This window comes from Drosophila innubila (genome assembly GCF_004354385.1).
Source record: "Drosophila innubila isolate TH190305 chromosome 3L unlocalized genomic scaffold, UK_Dinn_1.0 0_D_3L, whole genome shotgun sequence".
NCBI lineage: Eukaryota > Metazoa > Arthropoda > Insecta > Diptera > Drosophilidae > Drosophila > Drosophila innubila.
In genome coordinates, this window is record NW_022995376.1 from 6,641,098 (window position 1) to 6,667,411 (window position 26,314).

General features: G+C 40.0%; 2 protein-coding genes across 2 annotated transcripts; both read left to right on the plus strand.

Annotated features, from left to right (window-relative positions):
- Positions 1-1,681: 1,681 nt before the first annotated feature.
- Positions 1,682-4,423, plus strand: LOC117786939. The gene has a single exon (XM_034625368.1). The coding sequence runs from the start codon at positions 1,682-1,684 to the stop codon at positions 4,421-4,423; it is 2,742 nt and encodes a 913-aa protein (XP_034481259.1).
- A 17,638-nt stretch (positions 4,424-22,061) lies between these two features.
- Positions 22,062-22,681, plus strand: LOC117787957 (ubiquitin-conjugating enzyme E2 L3). The gene has a single exon (XM_034626596.1). The coding sequence runs from the start codon at positions 22,114-22,116 to the stop codon at positions 22,648-22,650; it is 537 nt and encodes a 178-aa protein (XP_034482487.1). The 5' UTR covers positions 22,062-22,113; the 3' UTR covers positions 22,651-22,681.
- The last annotated feature ends 3,633 nt before the right edge of the window (positions 22,682-26,314 follow it).

The window sequence follows — 26,314 nt, forward strand, 5'->3', positions numbered from 1 at the left end:
TCGGTTCAGTTTTGGCAAAGTTATGGCTGTTTGAAGATGGACACTATTTGATCTAGCAACTTTACAAGTCAAAATTTTTGATCGATTTCACATGATTTTTTACAGAAAAATGAAAGGTGTCGTAATCAAGTTTAAAGTGTTGTTTTATACTAATTATGATATAAAGAGTTCATTGAAAGTGAAAACTTGAGATTTAAAATTTAAAATTTTCAATATATCAAAGGGGGGACCCTTAGCATCGAACTCATGATTTTGAAGAAAATAATTTTTTTTACAAAGTTAATTTTATTTGAATGCAGAATGAATTTAGAGGCCAAGTCATGAATAAAATGACATTCCGCTTGAAAATCGGTTGAGTTTTGGCAAAGTTATGGCTGTTTGAAGTTGGACACTATTTGATCTAGCAACTTTACAAGTCAAAATTTTTGTCAAATTTAGCATGATTTTTTACAGAAAAATGAAAGGTGTCAAAATCAAGTTTAAAGTGTTGTTTTATACTAATTACGATGTAAGGAGTCGATTAAAAGTGAAAGCTTGAGATTTAAATTTTTCAATTTTCAAAATATCAAAGGGGGGACCCTTAGCATCGAAGTCGTGATTTTGAAGAAAATAATTTTTTTTACAAAATTAATAATATTTGAATGCAGAATGAATTTAGAGGCTAAACCAAGATAAAAATTACATTCCGCTTGAAAATCGGTTGAGTTTTGATAAAATTATGGAAGTTGAAAGTTGGCAAGACCTTTGATCTAGCCACTTTACAAGTCAAAATTATTGTTCAATTTGCCATGATTTTATACAAAAACATGTTGTTGTTGCATTGTTTTACTTTGTTATTTCGTTGACTCTCAACCACTGTGCCATAGTTGGCTCTACTTAGCTTGTTGTTGTTGTTGTTGTTGTTACTGTTGTTGTTGTCGATGCCGGTAACTGGGTTTATTTGTTCTCTGCAACAAATATGCTCGATTGCATTTGAGTTATTGTTGGTGGCACAGTTGACAGGCTCCTCTTGCCACACCAAGAGAGTCCGGATGCTGGACGCTTGGTGGCACCGTTGCAAGGATATTCCTGCTGCTCTGGTTGCTCTAGTTGCTCTGGTTGCTCAGTTGCTTTGGTGTCTCCCTTTGGCTGGCTGTGCATATTCAATATTTTGGTATTTATCCTGTCAGACAATAAAATAAAGCAAAGTACGCACATTCTACATACAAGGCTATTGAACATTGAAGCACACACACACACACTAACACACACACACACGTGGTTGATGCAACTGATGCTGGGTTAGAAATAGGTCAGCGGTGTCAAAGTTCTTTGCTGGTGTCGATGTCGATGTTGGTGTCGGTGTTGGTATCTGAAGCTGGATTGGTATCCCTGCATACCGTTGCAGCATGCCACAGGAATTTGCATGTTCGAATTTTCCTTAAGCGCACCTAAGCCGTTGGCTATTGACTACGGACTACGGAATACGGACTACGGAGTACAGACTACGGACTGAGGTCTTGGCTGCTTAAAGTAGACGTAAGCTGCACATATCCGTAACCGTTAGCCGGTTGTGGCAAGCAACGTGGCAACGTAGCAGGCGTGGAATCTCAGTTTTCAATTCCCAGTTGTTGAGCTGCCTTTGATATATGTGAGCACATATCGTACATAACTATATCCCTATCCGAATATATTTTGTATGATGAAACAAATCATCGCTCGCAATGTGCCACAGCTGGTGAATCTTTTGCTGAATTCCAAGGAACAGGAGCAGGATCATGTTAAATACGAAGAATGTGTGAATTACGGCGTTTACATGTTGACCAACTACAATAGACCGCCGTGCAAATCCGAGAGTGTCCTGCGCAACATGGCGGACTTTGTGGAGCGATTTCAATTGGAGCAACTGGAGGAGCTGGGTGAAACCATCAAGATGCTGAGTCTAGTGGTTGTCGATGATAAACACTGTCCGGAGGACCTCAAATACTCAGTGCTGGAATTCATGCTCTCGGTGAACTTTAAAGCATTTCGCACAGCACGCATTAATTTCAAGGAGATCATGTTACGGCGTAGTAATCTCCTGGAGTCGCTGGCCATGGCCTATAAGCAGCGGGAGGAGCCAGCCAATAGCAGCGACTACAGGTCGAACTCGGTAAGACGACCACTTGACTTGGAGTTGGAAGTTCGCAGCTTTGGCAACAGCTCATTGTCTGATTCGATGAATCTGTCGCTGGATTTATCGCTGGACTTATCGATAGACACATCCCAGGACTCGGTGGGCTCCTCAACGGAGCAGCAACAGTTGGTAAACGAGGGGCAGGGGCAGGGGCAGGGGCAGGGGCAGGTGGAGCAGGCGGATGATCAGGCTGCCAGACAAAGTTTCTGGCTGGCACTCATGCAACTGCAACAGGAGTCGCAGGAGCCATGCAACCAGGAATATGATGCCGACAACTCAGTGCAGCTCAACAGGACGCATCCTTTGGGCAGTTTTGCCGTGTCCTTTGCGGACTATCTGCGTCGTCCGCTGCAGGATGAGGAGCTGGGGGAGGAGGCATTCCTGCTGCAGGAGTTGCTGGCCATGTTCTTTCAACCCTGCGATTGTCGTCACTTTGAGCTGGTCGATCAGCTCATACAGCTGCGATCGACTGCCACTTGCAACAACAGTCTTTGCGCGCTGTTGCAACAGTTTCTCAGGCCACTGCAGTACATGCAACTGTTGCAACTGTTCATCGATTGCCACGAGCATCAAATGGAGACTTTGACATGCCTCACGGCCGCCTTGCGTCGGCTGCTTAAACCCGTTGTGGAATCGTTGACGCACTTTGAGCAACGTGTGGCAAGTGGCAAGGAGCAGGCCACATTGCACTGCCTGTTGCGTGCCACAAAGCATAGCTTTCAACGGCTGCAGCTGCTGTGGCACTTGTCCGTTGCCAGCTACGTGTGGCAGCCACAGCAGCAGATACTTGCCACACATATTCGCAGTCAGCGCATCATTTGCAATCTGCTCACACTGATCACAGCGGACTCTAAGCTGGATAGAGGCAGTGCCGCAGCATTGCTGTTGCACGTGTTGCAAGTCTATTGTCAGTTCCTGGACAGCTGGTGGCAACTGGGTGAATTTCAGGACTGCCTGGAAGAGTTTCCAGCCATGCGACTGGAGTTCAAAGGACACTCCGAATATGTGATGCGGGAGCTTTCTCTGGAGAATTGTTCTATCTCTGGTATTATTGAGCAGCACATTAAATCCGCCGGAATTTCACTTGCCCTGCTCTACGATTCCAGGCGCTTGTCAGATTTTGTGGGCATTCATCGCTGTCTTTTAAAGAAATCACTGCATCACACGCTGGTCAAGTGTGTGTTGCAACAACTCAAGTCCTATCAGCTGAAAGCGGTTAAGAAAGTGTCCACTGCACCGGACATCTTCAAGCAGCTAAAGTCCACAGAGAACGAGCAGCTGCGTTCCTTGTACTACGCCTACTATAAGGAGTCCTTGCTGGACTTCAAGCAGCCCCTCATTTGTGGCATTGATGAGTTGCTGCAACAATGTCAGAATTGTGTGAGTTACACGCCGTTCCACCAGCTCATCTGTCTCTCTCTGGAGCGGCTTCTGGAGGAGCGAGTGTTGCTCATCAACGCATTTGTGTTGCACCTGCTACGTGTGGAGTTGCAACTGGCTAAAGTGCTTGGAGATCTGCGTTCCGTTTACTTGTTGCTCAACTTTCGAGTGTTTGGGTCAGAAATCGAGCTTGCCTTGGAGCAACTGCAGCAGGGACTAATCCCGTCTGCCACTGAGCAGCTGCAGAGCATCGTGGACAGTCAAAATACCCTGCAAGGACATCAATTCCTTGTAACACTTCCCTCTGCAGATCTGCAGCAGCTTTCAATCCTCTACAGCTGTGATCCTGCTTTGTCTTGCATCATCACAGATTCTCAATTGCAGACTTACAACATTGCCTGCCGTCAGCTGTTGCAACTAAATATTGCCATACGCAAGTTGCAACAGCTGCCAGAGCTGCCTTGCGATCCTGTGGCAGTTGCAAGTCTGCTAAACTTAAAGATAGATCTGGAATTGAGCCTGGCGCAACATTTGAAGACGAAGCAGTTGCAACAAGCGGCAGCTCAATGTGATGAGCACTTGCAACATTGTGTGAGTGTGCCACAGCTGCAACAGTTGCACGCTGCATTCGTGCAACAAACATCAGACATTCTGCTGACTCACCATGATGTTAATAGTAATCTTCAGGAGCTGCTCATGTTGGCAACAATTCTGGCCAAGCATTGGCAACGCTTACAACGTGTGTTGGCCCAGTCAACGGAATGTGGCAAGTTGAATGACTTTGAGGCACATTATTCTGAGATAAACAAGCGTTATTTGCTATCCATCAACAGGCTAAGCGAATCGATGCAGTGTCTCTTAGCCTGGCCAAAAGCCGATGGCCAATAGCTAAAAGCCAAGTCAACAAATAGAAATAAATTGTTCAATTGTTCGTTGTTCAGTTTTCCAATAACAATTTGCATTTCAATTTGTTTCCTAACAACAACAGCAACAATAATAAAATGAAGATGGACAACAACTGCAACAACAACAATTGGGGCACATGCCGCAAATAAGTTTTGATCAATTTTCTGAGCGCGTCGTTTTGTGCTAAAAAAACCGCAAATTAAATCGTTGTCGGCTGCTGGTTAAATTTATTTGCAACTTGCAACCGTGCAGCGTGCAGCCAAAAGCCGCAAGCCCACGCCACGCCCCCAACGCCTCCAACGCGTGTCCAACTCGGAGAAAAAAATAAAATAAAATTGTAGTCAGCTCGACTAAGAGATACTCGGTCTATAACTGTTTAAGAACAACAGACTTTTAATAAGATTTTAAAAATCCATAAACAATATATTCTAAAAAAGAATTTTTATCCTGATGAATTGAATAAATACTTTTGGGCATTATAGTATACACATGTATTTCCCTACCGCTCACAAAACTAAAATACCCATTTGATGCACATTTTGAATAGTTACAGGGTATCAACTGTCCACACACACGAGATAAATTAGATTGGACAGAAGCGCTGAAAAGCCTCGATTGCCAAATCACAGCCAGAAACCAAAATAATTCAACGGATTTTGCGGCAAACTGCAGCGGTTGCTGTACCCAAACATTGCCCCCCATATTGGCCGGGTTCACACTCATTTTGGCCATAAATAGCCAGCGCCTTGTTCGACTAATAAATAGTAAAGAAAAAACAAAAAAAAGAAATACTGATGTTCCGGCGATGGCGCCAAGTGTCATAAATTGGCCAACGGCCTCTGTCTCTCTCACGGTTTGTGCCATAATTAAAGTTGAAATTAAAAATATTTAATTTGTGTACAATTTGTAGCAAACAACACCCACACACACACACACACAATGGGTGGTTTTGTCTGGCATTTTTGGACTTGTGTTTTTTACGATTTTATTACGCCTGAGATCGCGTCTGCTTTATGTGTCTGTCTGGGCATCCAGAATGGGAAAGGAGAACGAGAATCAGAAGCTCGACAAGCTCGTAAAATTCGAGTGAAGTGCGCCATGGCAAATTGTTGAAGCTCTTTGGAGAATCCCCCATTCCCCATTCCCTATTCTTCTCTCTGCTCTGCAGAACTGCCAGGTTTATGTGTCGGAACTAGACGTCGCTTTTATGCTTTTTATGCGTATGCATTTTTCTCATTAACTCGCGGCCATCTAACAAATAGATAAGCGCCCCGTAGCGCTCGTTAAATATCAAGAATAAAGCTCGTCTCCCATTCAACTGACAATTCCAAACTGCCAACAAAATGCTGGCTTTAAAAAACCCCACACTGAGATTGCACAAGACTTTTATGTTTATTTCCACAGATTGCTGCAAATTCGAGTGAAACATAAAAAACAAAACAAATAAAAAAAAAAAAAAACTTTAACCACAATTTGTTTTATTCGTTTCATTTGTTTTATTTATTACTTTATACAATTGTCTAGTCAACTTTAATTAAAATCAGAGATCTACCTACAATATATTGTTGCCTGTTAGGGTAGCTGTGTTATTTGTATATTCATTTTTAAAGAATATAACCATTTTGTAAAGTGATACACAGTGAAACTTCACTTAAATATAAAAAGAATTTATTGAACCAAATATTTTTCGTAATAAAAATATTTATTTACTTATTTTCATCAATTTAGTCAATAAATTACGTTTCATTTACATGAATTATTTAAACATATTCTATCATTTCGTTATACACTTTTCCCTCGTATTTTTGGGAATGTTTCACAATTTTGTCTTATTTAAATAAATAATTTATTTGCTACAGTTTTTTGTCTTTCTCTGTTTTTTTTTTTTTGAGGCTTTTTGGTAAAAAATGCGATTTGTCTGTGATGCGTGAAAATATTTTCATTTACTTTGTATCCACATTTTGACCACTGCAACCGCATTTGGCAAACATTTTAAATACCTTTTACATTTTGGCCATTAGTTTTCATTTGATTGTTGCTGCAGCATTTTTGTGATTTTTGTGTGTGAAAAACTTAGCCAGAGATTTTCCGTTTGTTCAGAGATTTATTTGATTTCATTTCGGGCGAGCGCTTTTTACTGAATTTTTGCGCTATAGAGACAGTAGGAAAAAGAGTATCAGCTGCCGGCTCTATGTCAAAATTTCAATTAAGTTTGCATCAATATTAATTCATTTGGCTGTTGTTCTTTGGTATTATTTGATTTAATAATAAAAAAATTCTAATTACATTTTATATTTATTATTTTATTGGGAACTGCGGTCCATTGATTATCGCGGCTTGTGGAATTGATAAACGCATTTTCCGCACGCTTTTCGCCTTTCCCAGCAGATCGGCTGTCGCTTGATTTAATGATTTCTCTCACAGCGCCGCAAAGTAAATAGTAAATATTTACAATTTACATCTGGTCTGGCACCTACGGCTCACACCCAAGACCACGTTCGCGTATTTCAATAAAACAATCAACTGTCAAAAAAACATAAACAGAGAGGGTCGCTTCAGATTTGAGCCCGGGTTTGTCCTGCCCCGCCCTTCACCGTCTGTCCTTGTCTGTCCTGTGGCAGGGTCAGAGGACCACCAAAGTTGATTTGCATGTCATTAACAGGCAGCAGTCAAATGGAATCGCATCGCATCCCAATCGAATCGCATCGCATCGAATCACATCCAACTGCCGTCTGCTAAAAATAAAAAAAATCTAGAGTTTCCCTCTGTGCCACGTGTGTTGCAGAGTGGTGTGGAATGGTGGTTGCACTGTAAACAAGCCGCCACTAAAAATATCACATGTCCCACAGCATTGAAGTCACTGCGCTGCTGAGGTTGGGGTGACAAACTAATTAGTATCTGTGACTCCATGAGTACACTCGTATCGCTTCACAGTATTCAATTCAATATAGTAGACTCGTGTGTCTATGTCTGTGTCTGTGGGAAACTCTGTAAATATTTGCGTCAATGCTGCATGCCTCATAAACAGCGGCAAGACAAATGTGTGAACTGCATTTCAATTTCAATTGGTCCCTTTTTTGATTATATTCCCATGAAAGTCTTTATAGCTTTTCCCCTTTTATTAGACGAAGCTAATTAATATTGTAAACTATGTTGAACGATTGCGACTGGTATAAAAAACTATTTTTGAATTGTTTAAAAAACTTGATTCTGGTGTAGACTAATTTTAATTTTAAATTTTTTTAAGCGAGCATATTATATTGTAGTTGTACTCTGAATAAAATTTGGTTTCGATTTCTGATACATTCTGTAACTTGAATTTAATAAGTTGGATTTGTTGGCTTCGATCTCTGATACATTCTTTAACTTGAATTTAATTAGTTGGATTGAGATATCTTCAAAACTAAAGTTAGTATACTTACAAAACAAAATTTTAAATCGATTAAATGACTTTTGAAAGAAATAAAGTTTAATAAAGTCAGCTAGATTTATTAATATATCTAACAACAATAATTCATTATCCTACATTCTTAATTGCTCAACTTTTATAAAAAGAAATGCCTTACACTTCATTAAAAAAAAGTCTACTGAAAACATAGACTTTTAAGCTTTTTAAAGCTGCTTAAAGTGCTATTGAAAATTCTCAAAATTGAATGTGAGATGCTAATAAAAAGGGGGAAGTCTCAACATGGTCATAATCTGTCCATTCATTTAGCTCAATCATGACTTTGAATTTTCACATTTGCCTGGAGAGGAATACGAGAATTATCCACGGCAAAATCAAAGTCCATTCAATATCACACACACACACACACACAAACACACACACACATGCACAACACAACAGGTGCAAGCATTGAAATTTTTGTGCATTTGCTGCCAGTTTTTCGTTTGCATTGCAAATGTAAACACAGCCGAGATGGAGAAGTATGGCATTCAGCCCCAGAGACAAGTCAGTGAGTATATAGTACATATTCGCATGCTCACACTCACACTCGCACTCATATTCATATTCACATTGGTAAGTGCATGTTGTTGCACCAGCTGCAGCTGCAGCAAGTTGTTGCGGCTCTTTTTAGGGGCAAGAAGCATAGAGGCAAGTTCAAATCCCAACAAAATTATTAATATGACTTTAGGTGCCGAGTTCAGGAGCGGCTCCTGCTGTTCCTATGTATCCTAAAGCTCCTACCGTTTGCTGTGGTTGCCAAGACAACAATGCAGCAGTTGGACCTCAATGTATGCATGTATGTATGTATTTATGTATGCTTGTCTGTTGGTTGCATGCTCATAGCCTCGACTCACAATTGGGCTCATGTCTCTGCCAGCTTTTGGCCAAATTATGCCTACCTCCTGGCAGCCACCTTAACGCTTTTAAATAACTTCCAGTTTGTCTGTGTGTGTGTGTGTGTGTTTGCAGCTCGACGAAAAATTATCTCAGCTGGCTGCCAGGCCTGGTTGCCATGTGTATCTGTTGTCTGTTGTCTAGTATCTGAATGCGTTCCCCTCCTCTTCCCCCTGCTGCTCTCTGTTGCCTTCGCCTCACGATTCGACACTAAATTTTCTGCACATTATTTAGTTGTTAGCTTGTGGCATTGGAGCAGGCAGGTTGTGGCATCTTTGTCTGTGCAACGATTCTGTTATCTGTGCTGTGGTCTCGGATTAAGGCTACAAAAACAAACACAAACACAACACCCAACAAGACAGGTAAACCGAATGCCTTTTGGCCACGCCCACAGACACGATGTCGACGACTGTGTTTTAGCTGCATTTTGCCAGTTGGCCTCCGTTGGGGTCAAACTAGGTGTCCTGGCAGCCTCACCCCTTCCCTCCACCCCTTTTCACTAGTTCGTTTACGCATTGTGCAAGTTGCATTTTTTTTATTTTAACGCTCTTCACCCTCAACAAGTTTATCGCAGACTCAACTCCAACTCCAACTCCAACTCTAATTTACATAACCACGCAAATTAGTTTTGCGTCTGCTGCAGTTTTTATCAGTGAGCAGAAACAACAACAATAACTACAACTCAACTGGCCCCCAACTTTGTCACGACTCTTGGCCAGATTCTCCACTAGCACCCCGTTGATTTAGTCTCTTTCTCTCTCCACCCTTCTCTCCGCGGCTCTCACACTTGCAACTTAAATTTAGTTGCCAAAGTTATTTAAACTTTTTTTTTTAACCGCCACAATTTTTTTCTACTCTTCTTCTATTACTTTTTTATTTTTATTTTATTTTTTTTTTTTTGTGTATTTCTCTACCTTATTTTGCACTTTTCCAAAAATGAATTTTGCTAACTTTTTGGCCACCACACCTCGCACCACATTTTTATGAGCACTCACAGAGCAACGTCCCCGCCTCTATCTTACCCCTCTGCTTTTCTAGTAGTTAAGACAACAATTCATTTAACATTGAAGCGCAGCTTGTGATTTTTTTTTTCTTTTTTTAAACAAAGTCTTGCTAATGGTTCATGTGCACAGTGGAAGCTTTTATTACTAGTCAACTGTAAAATAACCGGAAAAGCGTGCTAAACTTAATAAAAAGGACGAGAAACTACTTGCAAAGGAAATATATTAAATCAAAGTCTTTTTTTTTAATTTTAATTATAATATTATTTTTATTATTCTAACAGTATACAGTTGAGCTTTCTTGTAAAAATTCTATGTAAGTTTTTAGGTAGGAGAAACATTGATAAAGAGAAAATATTTCTATAATAAGAACTTTAAAGAAAATAATTTTACGCAAATTTTTAGAGAGATAAATCTGCAAAAAATGGGGAAATAAACCAGCCTTAGCAAGATGTGAAAACGGCCCTTAGAAAAAAAGAAACATTAACATAGATAAAATATTTTTATAATAAATACTTAAAAAAAAAAATAATGTTATGCAAGTTTAAGGAGGATAGAACAGCAAAATGGGTAAATACAACAGTCGTATGTTCTAGTATTATAACAATTTTTAATAAGGGTTAAATTATTTTTATTAACTACTTCAATTCTTAGAATTTCAATGTAAATTCTTATAATATATATATTTAACTTAATTACTGACAAGCTTCTCTTAGTAAAAATCTTATTTATAGACACAGCTTACATAATATGCTCTTGATTTTTGACATCTCTTAAGCTTAGTCTGTCAATTATGTTTACTGAATATTTCACACTGATAGCAAAAGTTTAAAGTTATGTTTTGGGATTAATTGTGGCACCACTGTGCCAATCGAGTGAACTGTGTGTTGCCATTGTTGTAATGCTTGCCTGCCAAGTTTTATGTGGGTTTATTAAAGGCTTCCCCGGACTCTCTCAGACTCTCTCTCTTTTTCTCTTTCTCTCTCTCTACGAGTAGCTGTACAACTGTCCGTTGGCCGTAGTCTGGCTGATTGGCAGCTGAGAAAGTTTATTTTGTTAATGTTGGTAGGTGGTGAGGTGGTAACTGGGGATCGGAATGGTTTAACTATTGACTGTGTTTGGGGCTTCTGTTTCGGACAGCGTGGCTAATTGAATTTTTTGTAAATTATATATACATATGTATAAATAAATAGAGAGTCAAAACCACAGCGCTGGGTTACCTACTTCATGAACTAACCACTTTTTTAAACGATAAAGGATACATATCGAAATTGTATCTCATAGATACAAGTACTTTAACCTTCACCGAGTTCTGGCAAGTCACATCTATTTATGTGGCTGCCATTAGCGGATAGACTTTGTTGGACTTTCTGGGCAACTTTAAATAGAATCGTTTCCTGCAATTTCGCAGCGAGAAAAAAAAAATCAGTCAGCGTTGTCGGAAGTTATTTTTGGGCTACGTGCAACGGCAACGGCAACGGCAAATGTTGCAAATTGAAAGAAAAGCCCGGCACTCGACACAGTTCTCAGTACTCAGTCCCCAGTTATCAGTTCTCAATTCTCAGTTCTCAGTTCTCGGTTCTCGGTTGCAAGTCAGAGGTGCACGCGTTGCACTTGGGGGCGACTTTTGCAACGCCCATATGCTTTTGTCCGTTGCATCTACAAATTTTCTTTTTTCTGCTGCTTTCTAAGCGATTCGCTGTAAGTTTTTCTCTATTTGTGTAAGTTTTTTTATTCTGGCCCGGATTCGTATGTGTGTGTGCCGCGTTTTGTACTTAAACTTGTCTATTTGCTAGTTGTTGTTACTGTTGCCTGTTTCTGTTACCAATGTGTGTCTCTCTTGCTCTCTCGCTCTCTCTGCTGCTGTTTGTGTGCCAAGAGTTGCATTGAAAATGAAAATGTTCGCACAGTTTTCCGCACAGTTGCATTTTCACTATGCAGCTCTGGCGCGGCTCAGTTACTTGATACAGTTTTTCAGTTTTCAGTTTTTCCTGTAAGTTCCGCTCCTGTTACCTCTGCCCGCTGGCAGCTGTGCTTCTGGCTTGTTTCTTTTGCCTTTTGATTCTCTTTCTTCTATTTTTCTATGTCGCCCTCTGCAATGTTTTTCTGCCATTGATGTTGCTGTTATTGTTGTTGTTGCCGTTGTTGTTGTTGCTGCTTCTTTTTTTGTGCTCATCTGCTCAGTCGTGCGCTTTGTGCTCTCTACTTATTTTAAATGCGCTATCTGATTTTTTGTTCGGCTCATGCAGCATTCAAAACCATTGAGAAAAGAGTTAAAAGTTGAGATTTTCAGATTCAGATTTTGTCGATTGGGGGCACAAACACTCATGTACATGCATAAAGGATATCAAGGATATACACACACATACATATTAACAAATCACTCTCTATCTCTATGTCTATCTCTGGCCATTAGGGGCAAGCTTTTTCGCATTTTGCGAAATAATTATGACAACAAAGTTGCAAGCAACTCAATAGCATAACGCAATAATGCGATAAGAGATCTCTCATTCTCCCTATCTCTTTGCCCAGTCTTCTCTTTCTTGATTTAATCCAGCAATTAGCTCACAAACATGAAGTTGCATCAATCACACAAAGCAGGCATTCCGGCAACAGCAACAACAACGGCAACAACAACTGCAACCTCCTCTGACTTGGCCAAGGCAGCAAATATAAAAACTGCCATTGATGTAGCAGTTGCCACGCCCCCATCTGTCCCCGTTCTCTTGGCCACACAGTAGACATTCTGGCCACCCTGTTAATCCGGCAAGCGCATTTGCCAGCGTCATTCATGCAGCTAATTTGATTTTTTCCCACTTCAGCCAAGCTGCCTCTTGGAGCCGACTTTGGAGCTGGAGCTGAAGCTGAAGCTGGAGCTGGATCTGTTGCCGGATATCTGGGGGTATCTGCTTCGAAGAAAATATTTTCATTAGACATTTTGTAAATATGAGCAGCTTTACTTCGCAAATTGCCATTGCTCTGGCAATGAGAAATCAAGGCAAACGATGTTGATGTGGGGTGAGGGGAATCCCCATTCATGTTGACTTGACGATGACAAGACTTTGACTATGACGCTGAAATGACTGTCCAATGACTTCATGTTTGTCTGCACAACAACAAGCAGAACAACAACAACAAGAACAACAATTACTATGATTATTGAGAAATTTAAAACGCACACTTAAGTGGAAATACCCTTACTCAAAGGATAATGAATGTCACAAATATAAATATATATTTAATTTGCCTTTAACTTGAAGAAAGTGTAGAGAATATGTAGGCAACTATTTGAATATTTAAATCTTTTACATAATGTACATTTTATAAATTGTTTAATCTTAAATTCTTAGTTGATATAAGCTCAACTATTTAAGCCTAATCTAGAAAGTATTAAAATGCACCTTTCTTAGAATATTCCGAACCAATCTTATATCTAAAACGATTAGGACTTCAAATTAGTTTGCAAAATATTCTGAATAGGTATTTAGTCAATATGAAATATAATTATTAAGGGCTAAAGAAAATATTACAAATATTAAAAAAAATATATATATTTTTAGCAATATATATCAAGGTTAATTTTCTACTGTTTCATTAGTTCTTAGTTTACTAACTGACAGATATTTTGACGTAAAATGTTAAGTTAATATTGTCAAATTCAGAAATACCTCTCAAAATTAAACTTGGCTACAAAATGATTACTAACAGTGTTACCAGCTTCCTAAACGATTCATAACATACTTAGAAACTCTCTAGATACTCTATAACAACAACTACAGCAAACTAATTGAAGTACATCAATGTTTTTCATTGCAGCTCTAACGACACCCAAGAGTGCGTGTGTGTGTGTGCCTGGGTGTGTATACGAGTGTGTGTGTGTGGCATAAGGGTAAGTCGCTAGCGTAAAGATAGAGTTGTGATTACCCTTAGTTGAAAATTGCTTATCGAGGGCTGTTCCACACCTTGCTGAACGCTCACAACTTTTACTTTTAATTAGCACGTGTTGGCGAAGAAGGAGTTGGCAGCAAGTCCTTGTTCAGGCCAAGTCGTTTCATAATTAAATGAAAATTTTCTGTAATTTTTCGAGCGTAAATACGAAAGGCAATCTCCGCTTTCACTCACACTCTCTCTCTCGCTGTCTGTGTGGGAATATTTCTGAGATTTCGCACATGTTTTGCACTTTGGCGTTGTTCTAACAGATTCGTAAATATTCATTACATTTGTGTATTGTTTTGTTTGTTGATATTTTTCTTATTCATTTTTGCTTCTTCTTTGTGGACGTTACGCACTTGGAAGATATTTGCATAAAGTTGCTGAAAGTTAACTTGGTGAAAGTGCTCAGAACATTATTTGCTTTGCATTGTTTATTGCCCTTTGAAATGTCGGCTGTTGAATTTTTAATTAGCCACGCGAGTGACCTTGGGGGCATATCATTGTGGCATGGTGGCATGGGAAATGGCAGACTGCTGCCGCCAGGCTTGTGCATGAATGTGGCATGCTGCATGTTGAGAATGCAGCAGCTGCTTTCAGTTCAGTTCAACAACTATTGACTGAAGAGCTCAGCTCAAATCTGAGCTCTTGTAACAAAGTCTACATAGAACGGCCGCATTAGAGACACTTGGCCAAAGGCAAGGAAGAAAAGGAAGTAAAAAGAAAGCAGCAAGGGGAAAGGGAGAAGAAGTAGCAGTGAATGTGGCACGACGACGCTCATCAATGATATTAAGCGAACTTAATCCTTTTACATGCTTCAGTGGGGCGCGCCACACTTTACTTTACCACTTGGTGGTGGCACAACTCGAAGCTTTCATTTTTGGACTTGCAATGGAGCCGCGACCAGCTTACATATGCCTTTGTCTGTGTCTCGCACACACAGTGTGTGTGCCTGTTGTGTGTGTGTGTGTGTGTGCGTTTGTGTGCATGATCCACAGCCACTCATAACTTTTTTCAACGTCGCCATCGTTGCCGCCTTTGGTGACTGGCGAATGCGCTTGAAAAACTTTGTACAACTTTAAGCCGCTTACAAGCTTTGCGCTCTTAGCACGCGCCACGCCTTCCCCCCTCTTTCCCCCCTCTCCCACCTCTCCCTACCCCTGTCCACCTTGTTGCTTCCTCTAACTCTTTGTGAAGCGAGTCGTTTGCAGCTCGTGGCATGCATCTTTGCCGGGCTTTTGATGGCCTCTCGTTGCACGCTGGTCAAATGCTTGCTTATAGATTTCTGACACTTGTCTATGGCTCTGTATATGTATGTGTAGATGTAACTGTGCTGTTGTATAGATGTAGGATTATGTATACAAGGCACACATTTATTTTAAGTCTATCGAAGCCAACATTTAAATTATATAAAAATTATTTATTTAATTTCATTTAAATTTCTTATTATATTTCTAGATTGTTTTCTTTAATTTGTGTTAATACTAAAAATTAATATTAATAAAATTTATATATTTCGAATTTAATGTGTCTTTTAGTGCCACTATACATATTTTTTTAAATTTGAACTTAATTTTTTTCAATAAAAATCTTAAGAAATATATACCAATTGTTTTACTATAAAATATTAAATTTTTTATAGTTCCAAACGTCGTTTAAACACAATAAATATATTTGCAAGCATTTTATTTATTCAAGTGAATAAACATTACAATTAATTGAATACAATTTGTCTGTCAAATTGATTGTTTATTGATATAAAATGAAAAATAAATTATTTAGTTGTTCTGCAAAAGACAGTAAAGAGACTCAAACTCAATAATTTTCACACTTCCAAGAACAGACAACTCTTTGAGAGTGTGTGGCCGTCTATGTGTGTGTGTGTGTGCATGTGTGTGTGTGTGTGGTCCAAAAGCAAATTCTACACATGCCGCACATTCTTCGGCAACCTTTTTTCCACTTTGATTTATTGGCATCCTTAGGCCAACCGCCTTAAATATTTTGCCAAACCCGCCGAGGACGAGAACAACGGACTAGGCGAAACTAAATGACGGGGCGTAAACTTACGTTAGATGGGGAAGGTGGAAAGGGGAAAGAGGAAAGAGAAAGGGGTTTGTTTGTTGACCGGTTGCATAGCCATTGGATCGGATCGGATCGGGTTGGAGTTGAAGTTGAAGTCTGGGCATCGTTCAAATCACGCTTATTGAATTTCGTTTTAGATTTGGCTTTATTATTAATGGCCTCACACTGCTTTATCTGCCGGCTGGCGTAGTTAAAGCCTCAATAGCCAAAAGGGCTACCATACTTATGGAGCCAAAATGCTGGCATAGTACTTACGCAAGGGGAAGACAAGGCTAAAAAAAACATTTTGCTCCGCTGTCAAAAGAAATATTTTAAATCATTTTCACTCGGCATTCGTTTGGTCCCATTTTACATTTCCCAAGCAAATCCCGCTGTGGCTCATATATAATAATAATATATTTGTGAGTGAGGACCTTACAGTGCCTGCCAGATGTGTTTTATTAAACATTTTATGATAAGCAGACGAGCACAAGAGCTTTTGTTGTTTGTTCTTGTTGTTGTTTGCCGTGTGGCTGCCCATTGATTTGGATGTTTCAGCGATTTATTTTATGTATTTTCTTCTAGCATTCTTCTCTTTTTTTGGGGCTATGTTGAAGAGGCAACATCCCTTTGATGATGGCTTTGAAGTTGCCACTGGCTACAGTACGAAATATGAGCTTTACTTACGAGCACTTAGTTACTTAGCGGCCAGGACGGATAAGCCGCTCTAAGCTCTGATGTGGGTCATAGTGATAACACATAAACCACCTGACTACAGCAGGCTGGAGTGAGTGACCTTTTCCTTCTCCTTCTCCCTACTCCCTTCTCCCTGCTTCATTCACTTCACTTAAATTGTCATCAAGACTGGTCACAAATTCAGGCAACTTGTTTCGCAATTAAGCGTGGCAGCAACAGGTACTTGCAACCACACACGCATCATGTTGCCTACTTTTAAGCGCGTTGCGTTGCATGTTTTATTTATGAGTCGCTGCCGCGCGCTGTCGCAGTCGCTGTCGACGTCGACGTCGCAGCTGGCAGCGTTTTAATGCAATAAGCGTAACGGCCCAAAAAAGCCTTAAGAAGAAGAAACTGACGGTGCTGCACGCACACGACGTTGAAAAGTCATTAAGTACAAATGACGTTGCCGTTGACTGCCTGAAAGCCAGACACAGGCAACAGGCAACAGGCAAGCGGAATGGGGCATGCAGCAAGGCAGCAGCGAACGATAGGAGCTCAGGCGACACAGGCAACGGGACCTGAGCGAAAGCCGCAGTTTGCAGTAATTGCACCACGTTTGAGCCCAGCTAACTGCATATTGAGCAATGCCCCACAGCGTGTATATATAAGTCTGTGTGTGTGTGTGTGTGTCTGCCTCTTTGGTTACTTGTCTGTGTGTGTGCAACGCTCAGTTTGCATTATTTATGACAAAGTGAGCCCTGATTAATCCGCACTCAATAGCAAAGACTCCCAGCTAAAAGCCACTTGCAGTCTTAGAACTGGTTCGCAGCTGGTTCACAGCTATGAACCAGTTTTAAAAGAAGTTCATGCGACAGTCATTTGATCTAATTCGAATACTCGTTCATGGATATAAGTTTAGCTTAGTTTTTTCCATACTTTCCTGTTGACACTTTCCAGATCTTCAAACCGTCATAACTTTGTCAAATCTTAACCGATTTTCATGCGGAATGTCAATTTTATCTTGTTTTGAGCTCTATATTGATTCTGCATCAAAATTGGAAAATACAATTTTTTGGCCCTCACTGTCAATTTTTTCCCTACCGTAAGTCACTGTTAACTTTTCCATACTTTCCTGTTGACACTTTTCAGATCTTCAAACCGTCATAACTTTGTGAAATCTTAACCGATTTTTATGCGGAATGTCAATTTTATCTTGTTTTGAGCTCTATATTGATTCTGCATCAAAATTGGAAAATATAATTTTTTGGCCCTCACTGTCAATTTTTTCCCTACCGTCAGTCAATGTTGTATTTTTCCAAACTTTCCTGTTGACACTTTTCCAAATCTTCAAACCGTCATAGCTTTGTCATATCTTAACCGATTTTCATGCGGTTTTATCTTGTTTTGAGCTCTATATTGATTCTGCAACAAAATTGGAAAATATATTTTTTTTTGGGCTCACTGTCAATTTTTTCCCTACCTTAAGTCACTGTTAATTTTTCCATACTTTACTGTTTACACTTTTTCAGAACTTCAAACCGTCATAACTTTGTCAAATCTTAACCGATTTTCATGCGGAATGTCAATATTATCTTGTTTTGAGCTCTATATTGATTCTGCATTAAAATTGCAAAATATAATTTTTTGGCCCTCACTGTCAATTTTTTCCCTACCTTCAGTCACTGTTAATTTTTCCATACTTTCCTGTTGACACTTTTCCAGATCTTCAAACCGTCATAACTTTGTCAAATCTTAACCGATTTTCATGCGGAATGTCAATTTTATCTTGTTTTGAGCTCTATATTGATTCTGCATCAAAATTGGAAAATATAATTTTTTGGCCCTCACTGTCAATTTTTTCCCTACCTTCAGTCACTGTCTTATTTTTCCATACTTTCCTGTTGACAGTTTTTCAGATCTTCAAACCGTCATAACTTTGTCAAATCTTAACCGATTTTCATGCGGAATGTCAATTTTATCTTGTTTTGAGCTCTATATTGATTCTGCATCAAAATTGGAAAATATAATTTTTTGGCCCTCACTGTCAATTTTTTCCATTTCACTGGTCACTGTCCTTATGTCTCCATATTTTCCTTTGACAGTTTTTCATAATTTCAAACTCTCATAGCTTTGTCAAATCTTAATCGATTTTCGTGCGGTTTGTCAATATTGTATTGTTTTGACCTCTTATTCTGCATTAAAATTAAAACACTAATTTTTTTTTATCACTGTCAATTTTTACCATAAGACATTTTGATACCTATAATTTGCATTATTACGACTTAGTTTAGTCAGTACACCTCAAAGTTCCAGCTCATTTGGCAAGTGGTTCAAGTTTCAGCTGAATTGCTGCCCTGCGCAATATTTTTGTAGGCACTGTGATAGGCACAAGGAGCACTTCCTGCGTGTGTATGTGTGTGTGTGTGTGTGTGTGTGTACTTTGGTCTTATTTACTTCATGCAATTTAATATTATACGAGTACTCTGGCAGCTCCTGCTGCCTCCCTCAGCACCTCATTCCCCTCCAGCAGCTCCTTGTGGCCCATCGTTAACGTTGTCGTCAATGCGGTTCATTCACTGAAGGCATAAATAATCTGTTGCATGTGTGGGTGTCTCTGTGTGTGTGTGTGTGTGTGTGTGTGTGTATGGTGGATGGGTGTGTCTTGCCTGCGGCGTGTGGTGTTGTCGTATGGTTTCATGCCGCCATTTACTTTATGATAAACCATATATAATTAATTTAAATTTGAGCAACACGAGCGATAATTTCTTAATGAAAATTTACTTTAACTGCCATTGAAAATTGCAAGCATTCAGAGTGAAGAAGAGGGAAGGGAGGGGCAACAACGAAGCTGGCCCAAATCAATTAGGCACCTTTAATGTTAATCGCTTCATATATCAGGGTTTCAACAGACCGAAAACGACACCCGAAAACAAAAGGCGAAAGCGGTGGGCAGCTAAAAGGGTCGATGACAAGCCGGACATGGAAATGGAAATGGAAGTGAAAAAAAAGCGACGAGGCAACGAGAAAAGGTCAAAAGCCGCACGCGACGTTTTTCGCGCCGTCCTTTATTAGGGCGTAGGGGCGTGGCTAATAAAGAACTGGATACGAGGAACAAAAGGCGTGAAAGCCAACAACAAATCTAAGGCGCAAAGTGTTTGAGTGCGATAAAAAGATTAAAATGCACACATGCGGACAGGCGGGGAAAGGGAAGTAAAGGAAAGAAAGCGGCAGACATGGAGATACTTACACACACACACACACACAGAGTTATCTGCTGCACAGCGTGTGTGCCTCACTCAAAGCAGCCAATTGGTAATAGAAAATCGGATCAGATTAGATTTAATGCGGCGACGGCTAATTTCTCGACTGATTTTTCATTGGAATAGGAAAGTTTTGTGCGCCTTGGCGCCAACAACACCCGAAAATGGCAATCTCCCATCTGCCTCCTCTCTTCTTCGTTCTACTCTGCTCATCTCTTCTGCCCCAAACGAGAGCTGTCAGCGGCAATACGCCGGCAATGACAGCTAAACAAATGACAGACGCGTTCGAGGACTGTGTGGGGGCAGGGGGGATTGGTTTTGAGATTGGGAGTGGCACTGACAGCAGGCGCGGATGATGCTGCCACCAGGACACACACAAACACACTCACCAATACACTGGGAAAGATCTATGAGCGGCAGCGCACAGCGTCATCAACATTTCCGCTTCCGGCTGTTTATGCTAAAAGTATGGCGGCAATGTTGATGGCATCACTGACAACACACACCCCCTCCCCACCATCAGTCTCACCCCTCTCCCATCTACCCCCAGAGGCTACCCATCTCTCATTCAGCCAGCGGCGTCCTTCTGCATCCCGCAGCGCTGTCAGACGCCTTGGTTGCCACATTACTTCTTCTTCTACTTGTTGTTTTTTGGACTAGGCATTTATCTTGTTGTTGCAAGCTACACAAGAAATTGAATGGGCATTTAAGGCCACTGACATGTTATCGATAATACTGATTAATCGAGTTTATTATCTGGTAGTGCTGTGAGACAAACATTGGGTAAATAGTTTATGCTCTCTTTTTAGACTCTTTAAATTGAACATGTTATCGATAGCAAAAAATAATCGATTTAAAACAAGTATTCTAAGAATGTTCTTTTTTCGACTTAAGTATCTTTTTCATGCCAACTATTCATCTTGGTAGAGTTTTATGTTATCGATAATACGAATAATCGATTAAGTGTAACTATCGATATAAAATAAAAATACTGGAGAATTGATGAGCGGATACCGATTGTACTGAAAGTTATCGATAACACAATAATCGGTTAACTTACGTGCAGAGTTATAGAAAATTATTTACAACTCGGAAACATATTTCAATATAAAATTTTGTATTTGATCTATCGAACTATCGATATTTATTCATCGATTGGCTAAAATTACAGTAACACGTATTAAAATCTACCAGGATCGACAGAGCTTGCTGCTTTACAGGTCATTTGAAATGCGAATATAGTGTGTATACACGAAGCACAAGATTTTTTTCTTAACACACATACACCCACAGCTACACCCACACACCAACACACACATGACACACGCATACATACACGTATGGGGATACACTTGTATGTATTTGTATATCCTAATTATGCTTGAGCTTCCCGGCACATCACGTCATGCTGCGTTTCCGGCCAAGAGTTTGCCATCGTCTTGGTTTCATTTACATCATGATGACAAACAACATAAATAATTACACACACGCACAAAGTGTGTGTGTTGTAGTTGTAGTTGTTGTTGTATGTTTGCGTCGCATATTTTTGATATTTAATTTTCATGTTTTTGTTATCAACCTTCACATCGGAGCCAAGCAAAGCAAAAAGCAAAGAGATATGAGAAGACATGAGATTGGAGGAGGGAAGAGACCTGAGAATGTGTAGGAAAGGTCCTCTCATCTGTCTTCGCCTCTGCTTTCCTTTTGACTGGGCTTTTATGATGCTTTTTTGGCAATCTTTACATATTTATGAGCACGGAAATTCGCTGAAATTGTGGCAGGGACTCTCTTCATCGTGTTGCTGCCACAGCTAATGTGTTGCAACATGTTCAGCTAATTGAAAACTTTTATGTCAATGGCTATCAAATCACAAGTGTATAGACTTCGCTTTGATAGAACATGTCAATCAATGTTGCTTTTTTGAGAAGCAACGCGAAACGACACTCCATAGTGCATAATTCAATGCACAGGACAAAGCAGGCAGGACACATGACCAGGATGGAGACTGAAGTTATGGCTAACAACTTTTGCTTCCTTCATTTTTTTTTTTGGCCATCGGCTTTAGACGGCGAGCTATGGAATTGTATTGGCCAATGGGCAAAGCTTTCATCCGTGCTTTCATCCAGTTTTCACAGTTTTCCTAGTTGATCCTAATGTGCTGCCTGTCAGAGCCTGTCTACATCAGGCTGAACGCTCTCTCCCTCACTCCTATTCACCCTCTCTCCTTCTCTCAATGTCTCTTTTAGCGGCTATTTCGGGGATTAATGTCAATGTGAAAGAATTTTTTACTTACTCGCAAGCATTATGTCTACTTCCAGTCTCCCTCAGTACACTGAGAGAAAAACATTGAACAAAATTGTAGTCAACACAGTTAAATACAGTAAACTTTAATGCACAATCATGGCCAAGGAGGAGCCCATTATGGATGGCCCAAAGCGCATGCAGAACGATCTGAAGATAATGCTGGGTTTAAAAGAGCTGAAACAGCTGCAATTGTTGGAACCGGAAAAGGACAACATCTTTAAGTGGAATGCCCTCTTAATGCCCAATACTCCACCCTTTGATAAGGGCGCCTTCAAGCTGGAAATGGACTTTCCCAAGGATTATCCCTTTAAGCCACCGCGTCTGCATATCAACACCAAGATCTATCATCCCAATGTGAATGAGCGTGGTCAGGTTTGTCTGCCCATTTTGGAAGTGGAACATTGGATTCCCACCTCACGCATGGACACCATTTTAAATGTTCTGCTGGCAACCATCAATGATCCGCAGCCCGATAATCCCTATGTTCCAGATATTGCCAGTCAATTTGTGAACGATCGTAAGAAATTCTATAGCATAGCCGAAGCCTGGGTGACCCGTTATAGCGATCGTCGGCCGACGGATCAGGAATTGGCCAAAATAGCAAGACGCAAGAAAAAAGCAGCTCAGCGTTAAATAATAAAACTTTTGGAAATTTTCTCAGTGTTGATACCGTTTTGAGTCAGTTCCTATTGAATTTGTGACGTGTGCATTTATGGCTTTAAGGCAGCTTCAATGTTCAGGGTCCCTGACATATGACCGTCTAATTGGCAGCACGGGCAAATAAGCAAATAGGCGGCCAAGATGTGATGCTTCCAGTTACAGTTACAGCCATGGCAGCAGCGATAGCTTCTCTTTCCCTTTCGCTTCCAGCCAGCTGTGAGATAAATCATTTGACTCAAAACGGCTGCCTGCAGCGCACAGCGGGCAGCGGGAGCAGCATCCCTCCGGCATTAGCTCCATCGTCATCGTCGTCGTCGTCGTCATCCTCATTGCCATTGTCATTGTCAGCGGCATCATCAGCATCAGCATCAGCTCATCCTCAGCCTCAAACTCAAACTCATAGCCATCCTCATCCTCATCCTGATTCCCATCCTGATTCCCATATCACTGTAGTTAATTTTAGTTGTAGCTGTATCTGGCTTTTTTTTATACCCTGCTCACATTGAAATTGGTTAGAAAGAGGTATTATAGCTGCATGCAAATGTATGTAACAGGCAGAAGCTGGAGGCACTCAAATTATACTTTTGAGCCTTGACTGAAAATTTATTCTGGCTGTCTATAAAATTGCTTAAGTCTTAAAAACTTTAAGAGCTAGAGTCTCAATAATTGATATTAAAGTTTCTTTACACGAAACGCAGATAAATTTAGTCTAAATATTCTACGAAAGGAGTTGCTCATAAAGAAGTTACATATTCTAGTCCTGTCTGGTTTAAAAGACAAGTCGATTAAGACGTCTTCGTCTGTCTGTCCATCTATAAAGCGACTGGAATAAAAACTGCAAAGAGCTAGACCGTTCAAACTTAGAAGTTTGATGTCTTTTACATCATAAACATAATTAGTCTGTCATAATCTTTTCCGAAAATGGTATTTCTTTAAATTATGTCTTAAATTTTTTGTGTTTATTAAGTTTTATTGGTTTATTTTCTTTTTGTATTCAAATAATTTAAGTTATTAAATAATTAACGTAAGATTTACTTAAAACAACTTCATGCCAAAAGAAAAATGCTTGTTAAATTTAGTTTTTTACTTTAATAATTTGGCATAATTTTATAGACACTACTTTTTCAATGCTAGTGAAATAATATTCTTATGAGTAGCACTATTATTAATGCCTTTGGACGATAGGTTATGTTATTTTTGAACCCAAGGTATCTCTTAGTCGAGCCCATTCGACTATCCCGTTCTTAGCTCTTTTATAGTTGCGCTTTAGATGCTTGGGAGAAGCTCCATCCACGCACGCGTCATGGCCATATAAATTTCTGCAATGAATGAATCAACTTTACGAACTTGGACACATGCGGACCTGCTTTATGGCCCACCCACAGGTCCAATCTCTGGTCTGGCTTTAATGGTAGTAGTTCTGCTAAAGTGTGTGTGTGTGTATGTGTGTGTGTGTGTTGAAACAGTTCACTTGATATGACCGACTGAGTGACTGTTCCAACTTGAGCTTGTCAACGACATGTTCTGCGATGCCACCATAATTACACACACACACCCACACCCACACACCCACACACAACTCACACACATAGGGACAGTTACAGTTGGTGCTTACAGTTAGTAGTCACAGTGAGCTCCAAAGATATTTGTATCTGATTTCTTTCTGGATTTAGTGTTGAGCACGCCCCGCAGACAAAGAGAGAGAGAAAGAGAGCGGAAGGCAGAGGAAGAGAGAGAGAGAGGGAGTGAGAGAGAGCTTAGTGGTACTGCTGTCCAGAGCAACCATTGTCAAGATGGAAGATGGATTACCATGGCATCAACACAACCCTGCCCCTCACCACTCCCCACCCACTCAGCTGTGCAGCATACCCGCTGAGTGGGCGTGGCAGTGGGAGGGAGGCGTGCGTGTGTCTTGTTAAAACTGCCTGTCTGATTATTATCACCTTTTGCCAACTGGCGAGCTGCAGTCATTGACACCAGCTTTTTCGCCTAGTGCCACGCCCACTTGCCAATGCCGCTGGCAGCCGTGCAACTTTTTGTGGCACAATTCAAATGGCAGCCAAATGAATCGCAATTTTTGATTAGCAGCTAAAGCAGCTCTCTCTCTTCCCTTCTCTCTCTAGTGGTTGCTTTGGCAACCCACTGTTACTCTCCCTCCCTCTCTCTGTCTCTCTCGGTCTCTTTCTTGCCACTTTTGGTGGCATAACTCATTAGCGCCTAATTACAGTTGGTGGCTGTTTTAAATTAGTTTCTAGCCGCCTGCCAAATATCCTTGCAATTTTCCTGATTACATTTCACATTTTTCCAAAAAGTGGTCAACACGTTTGCTCTAACTTCAGTTAACTAATTAACGGCTTGTTGGCAAAATAAATTAATAACCATTTTTTATGCATTGCAACATCACTCTCTCTCTCTCTCTCTCTCTCTCTGCCTCACTCTATCTCTCATATTGAGCACAGTGCAAACACCAGTTAATCTATCAATTAGTCTTGCAATTTGTCCCACTGTCACGCTCTCTGCACTTTTCTTATAATCTCTTTAATCTACGGTGAAATTGAGCCGTATTCAAACTTAAATGCTACGATTTTTAACATTTAAGCAACATAATCTCAAATATCGATTTTCATTCAAATACGAGTAGTATTATTATGTATTATTATCATCATCATCATCATCATCATTATTATGTGAACTGAGTTGAGGCCACAATTTACGACCTACATAAAACAATGCAGCTTATAAACTGCATAATTTAAACATATTTATGTATGTATGAGGTTATTTGTATAATAACTGGTAATAAGTGAGTGTGCTAGGCTAGTTAATACCCTATTATCAAGTGTGATAAGCCCGCTTACATAACCTTTTTCCATTTTAAAATAAAAGTTGAGTAATTTCACTTGATTTTGTTCAAAAATAGAATTTTAAATTATTAAAAATCAAAATTATATGTAACATTTAATTATAAACTATTGGAAAGGGCATATCATTTTATCTCTACTGCTTTTCATAATTATTAAGAGTATTAAAGGTTAAAAAATTGCTGCTTTCCTCTTCTTCCTGTTCTTCAGAGTGCGTAAGTTTTCTTAAATGTTTATAAAATGTGATATACCCTTTTTTGTGAATAGTTTGTTTACAGGGTATTAGTAGTCCAAACATAAATAAGAGACGCAAATTGTTAAATCATATGAACTCAATCGTTGGGGCAATAGTGCTTACAAGTAAATAAACTGGCCACGGAGATAGTTAACTTGATTAAATGAGAAATGTTGTTGTTGCTGTTGCTGTTGTTGTTGTTGCTGTTGCTACTGCAATTGTTGTTGCTGTGCAGACCAATAAAATCAATTAAAAGGCACTCAACATGCAAACAATTATATGCAAATTCATTTATACACGATTTCACACACACCACACACATCACACACACACACACCACACACACACACACACACAGGCTCTGAGTCAAGGCAAAGTCAAAGCGTGCTGCAAACGATTTTGTGCTCGTATTTGCATAAAGAACAAGCAAATAAAAAAAGCAAACTGCAAATAAATAAATACACGGGCAAGGCAGACAAGCGACAACCCTAGCCAAAAGTGTTGCCACCCAAAAAGAGCGCTACGTTGGGCAAATCAAAGG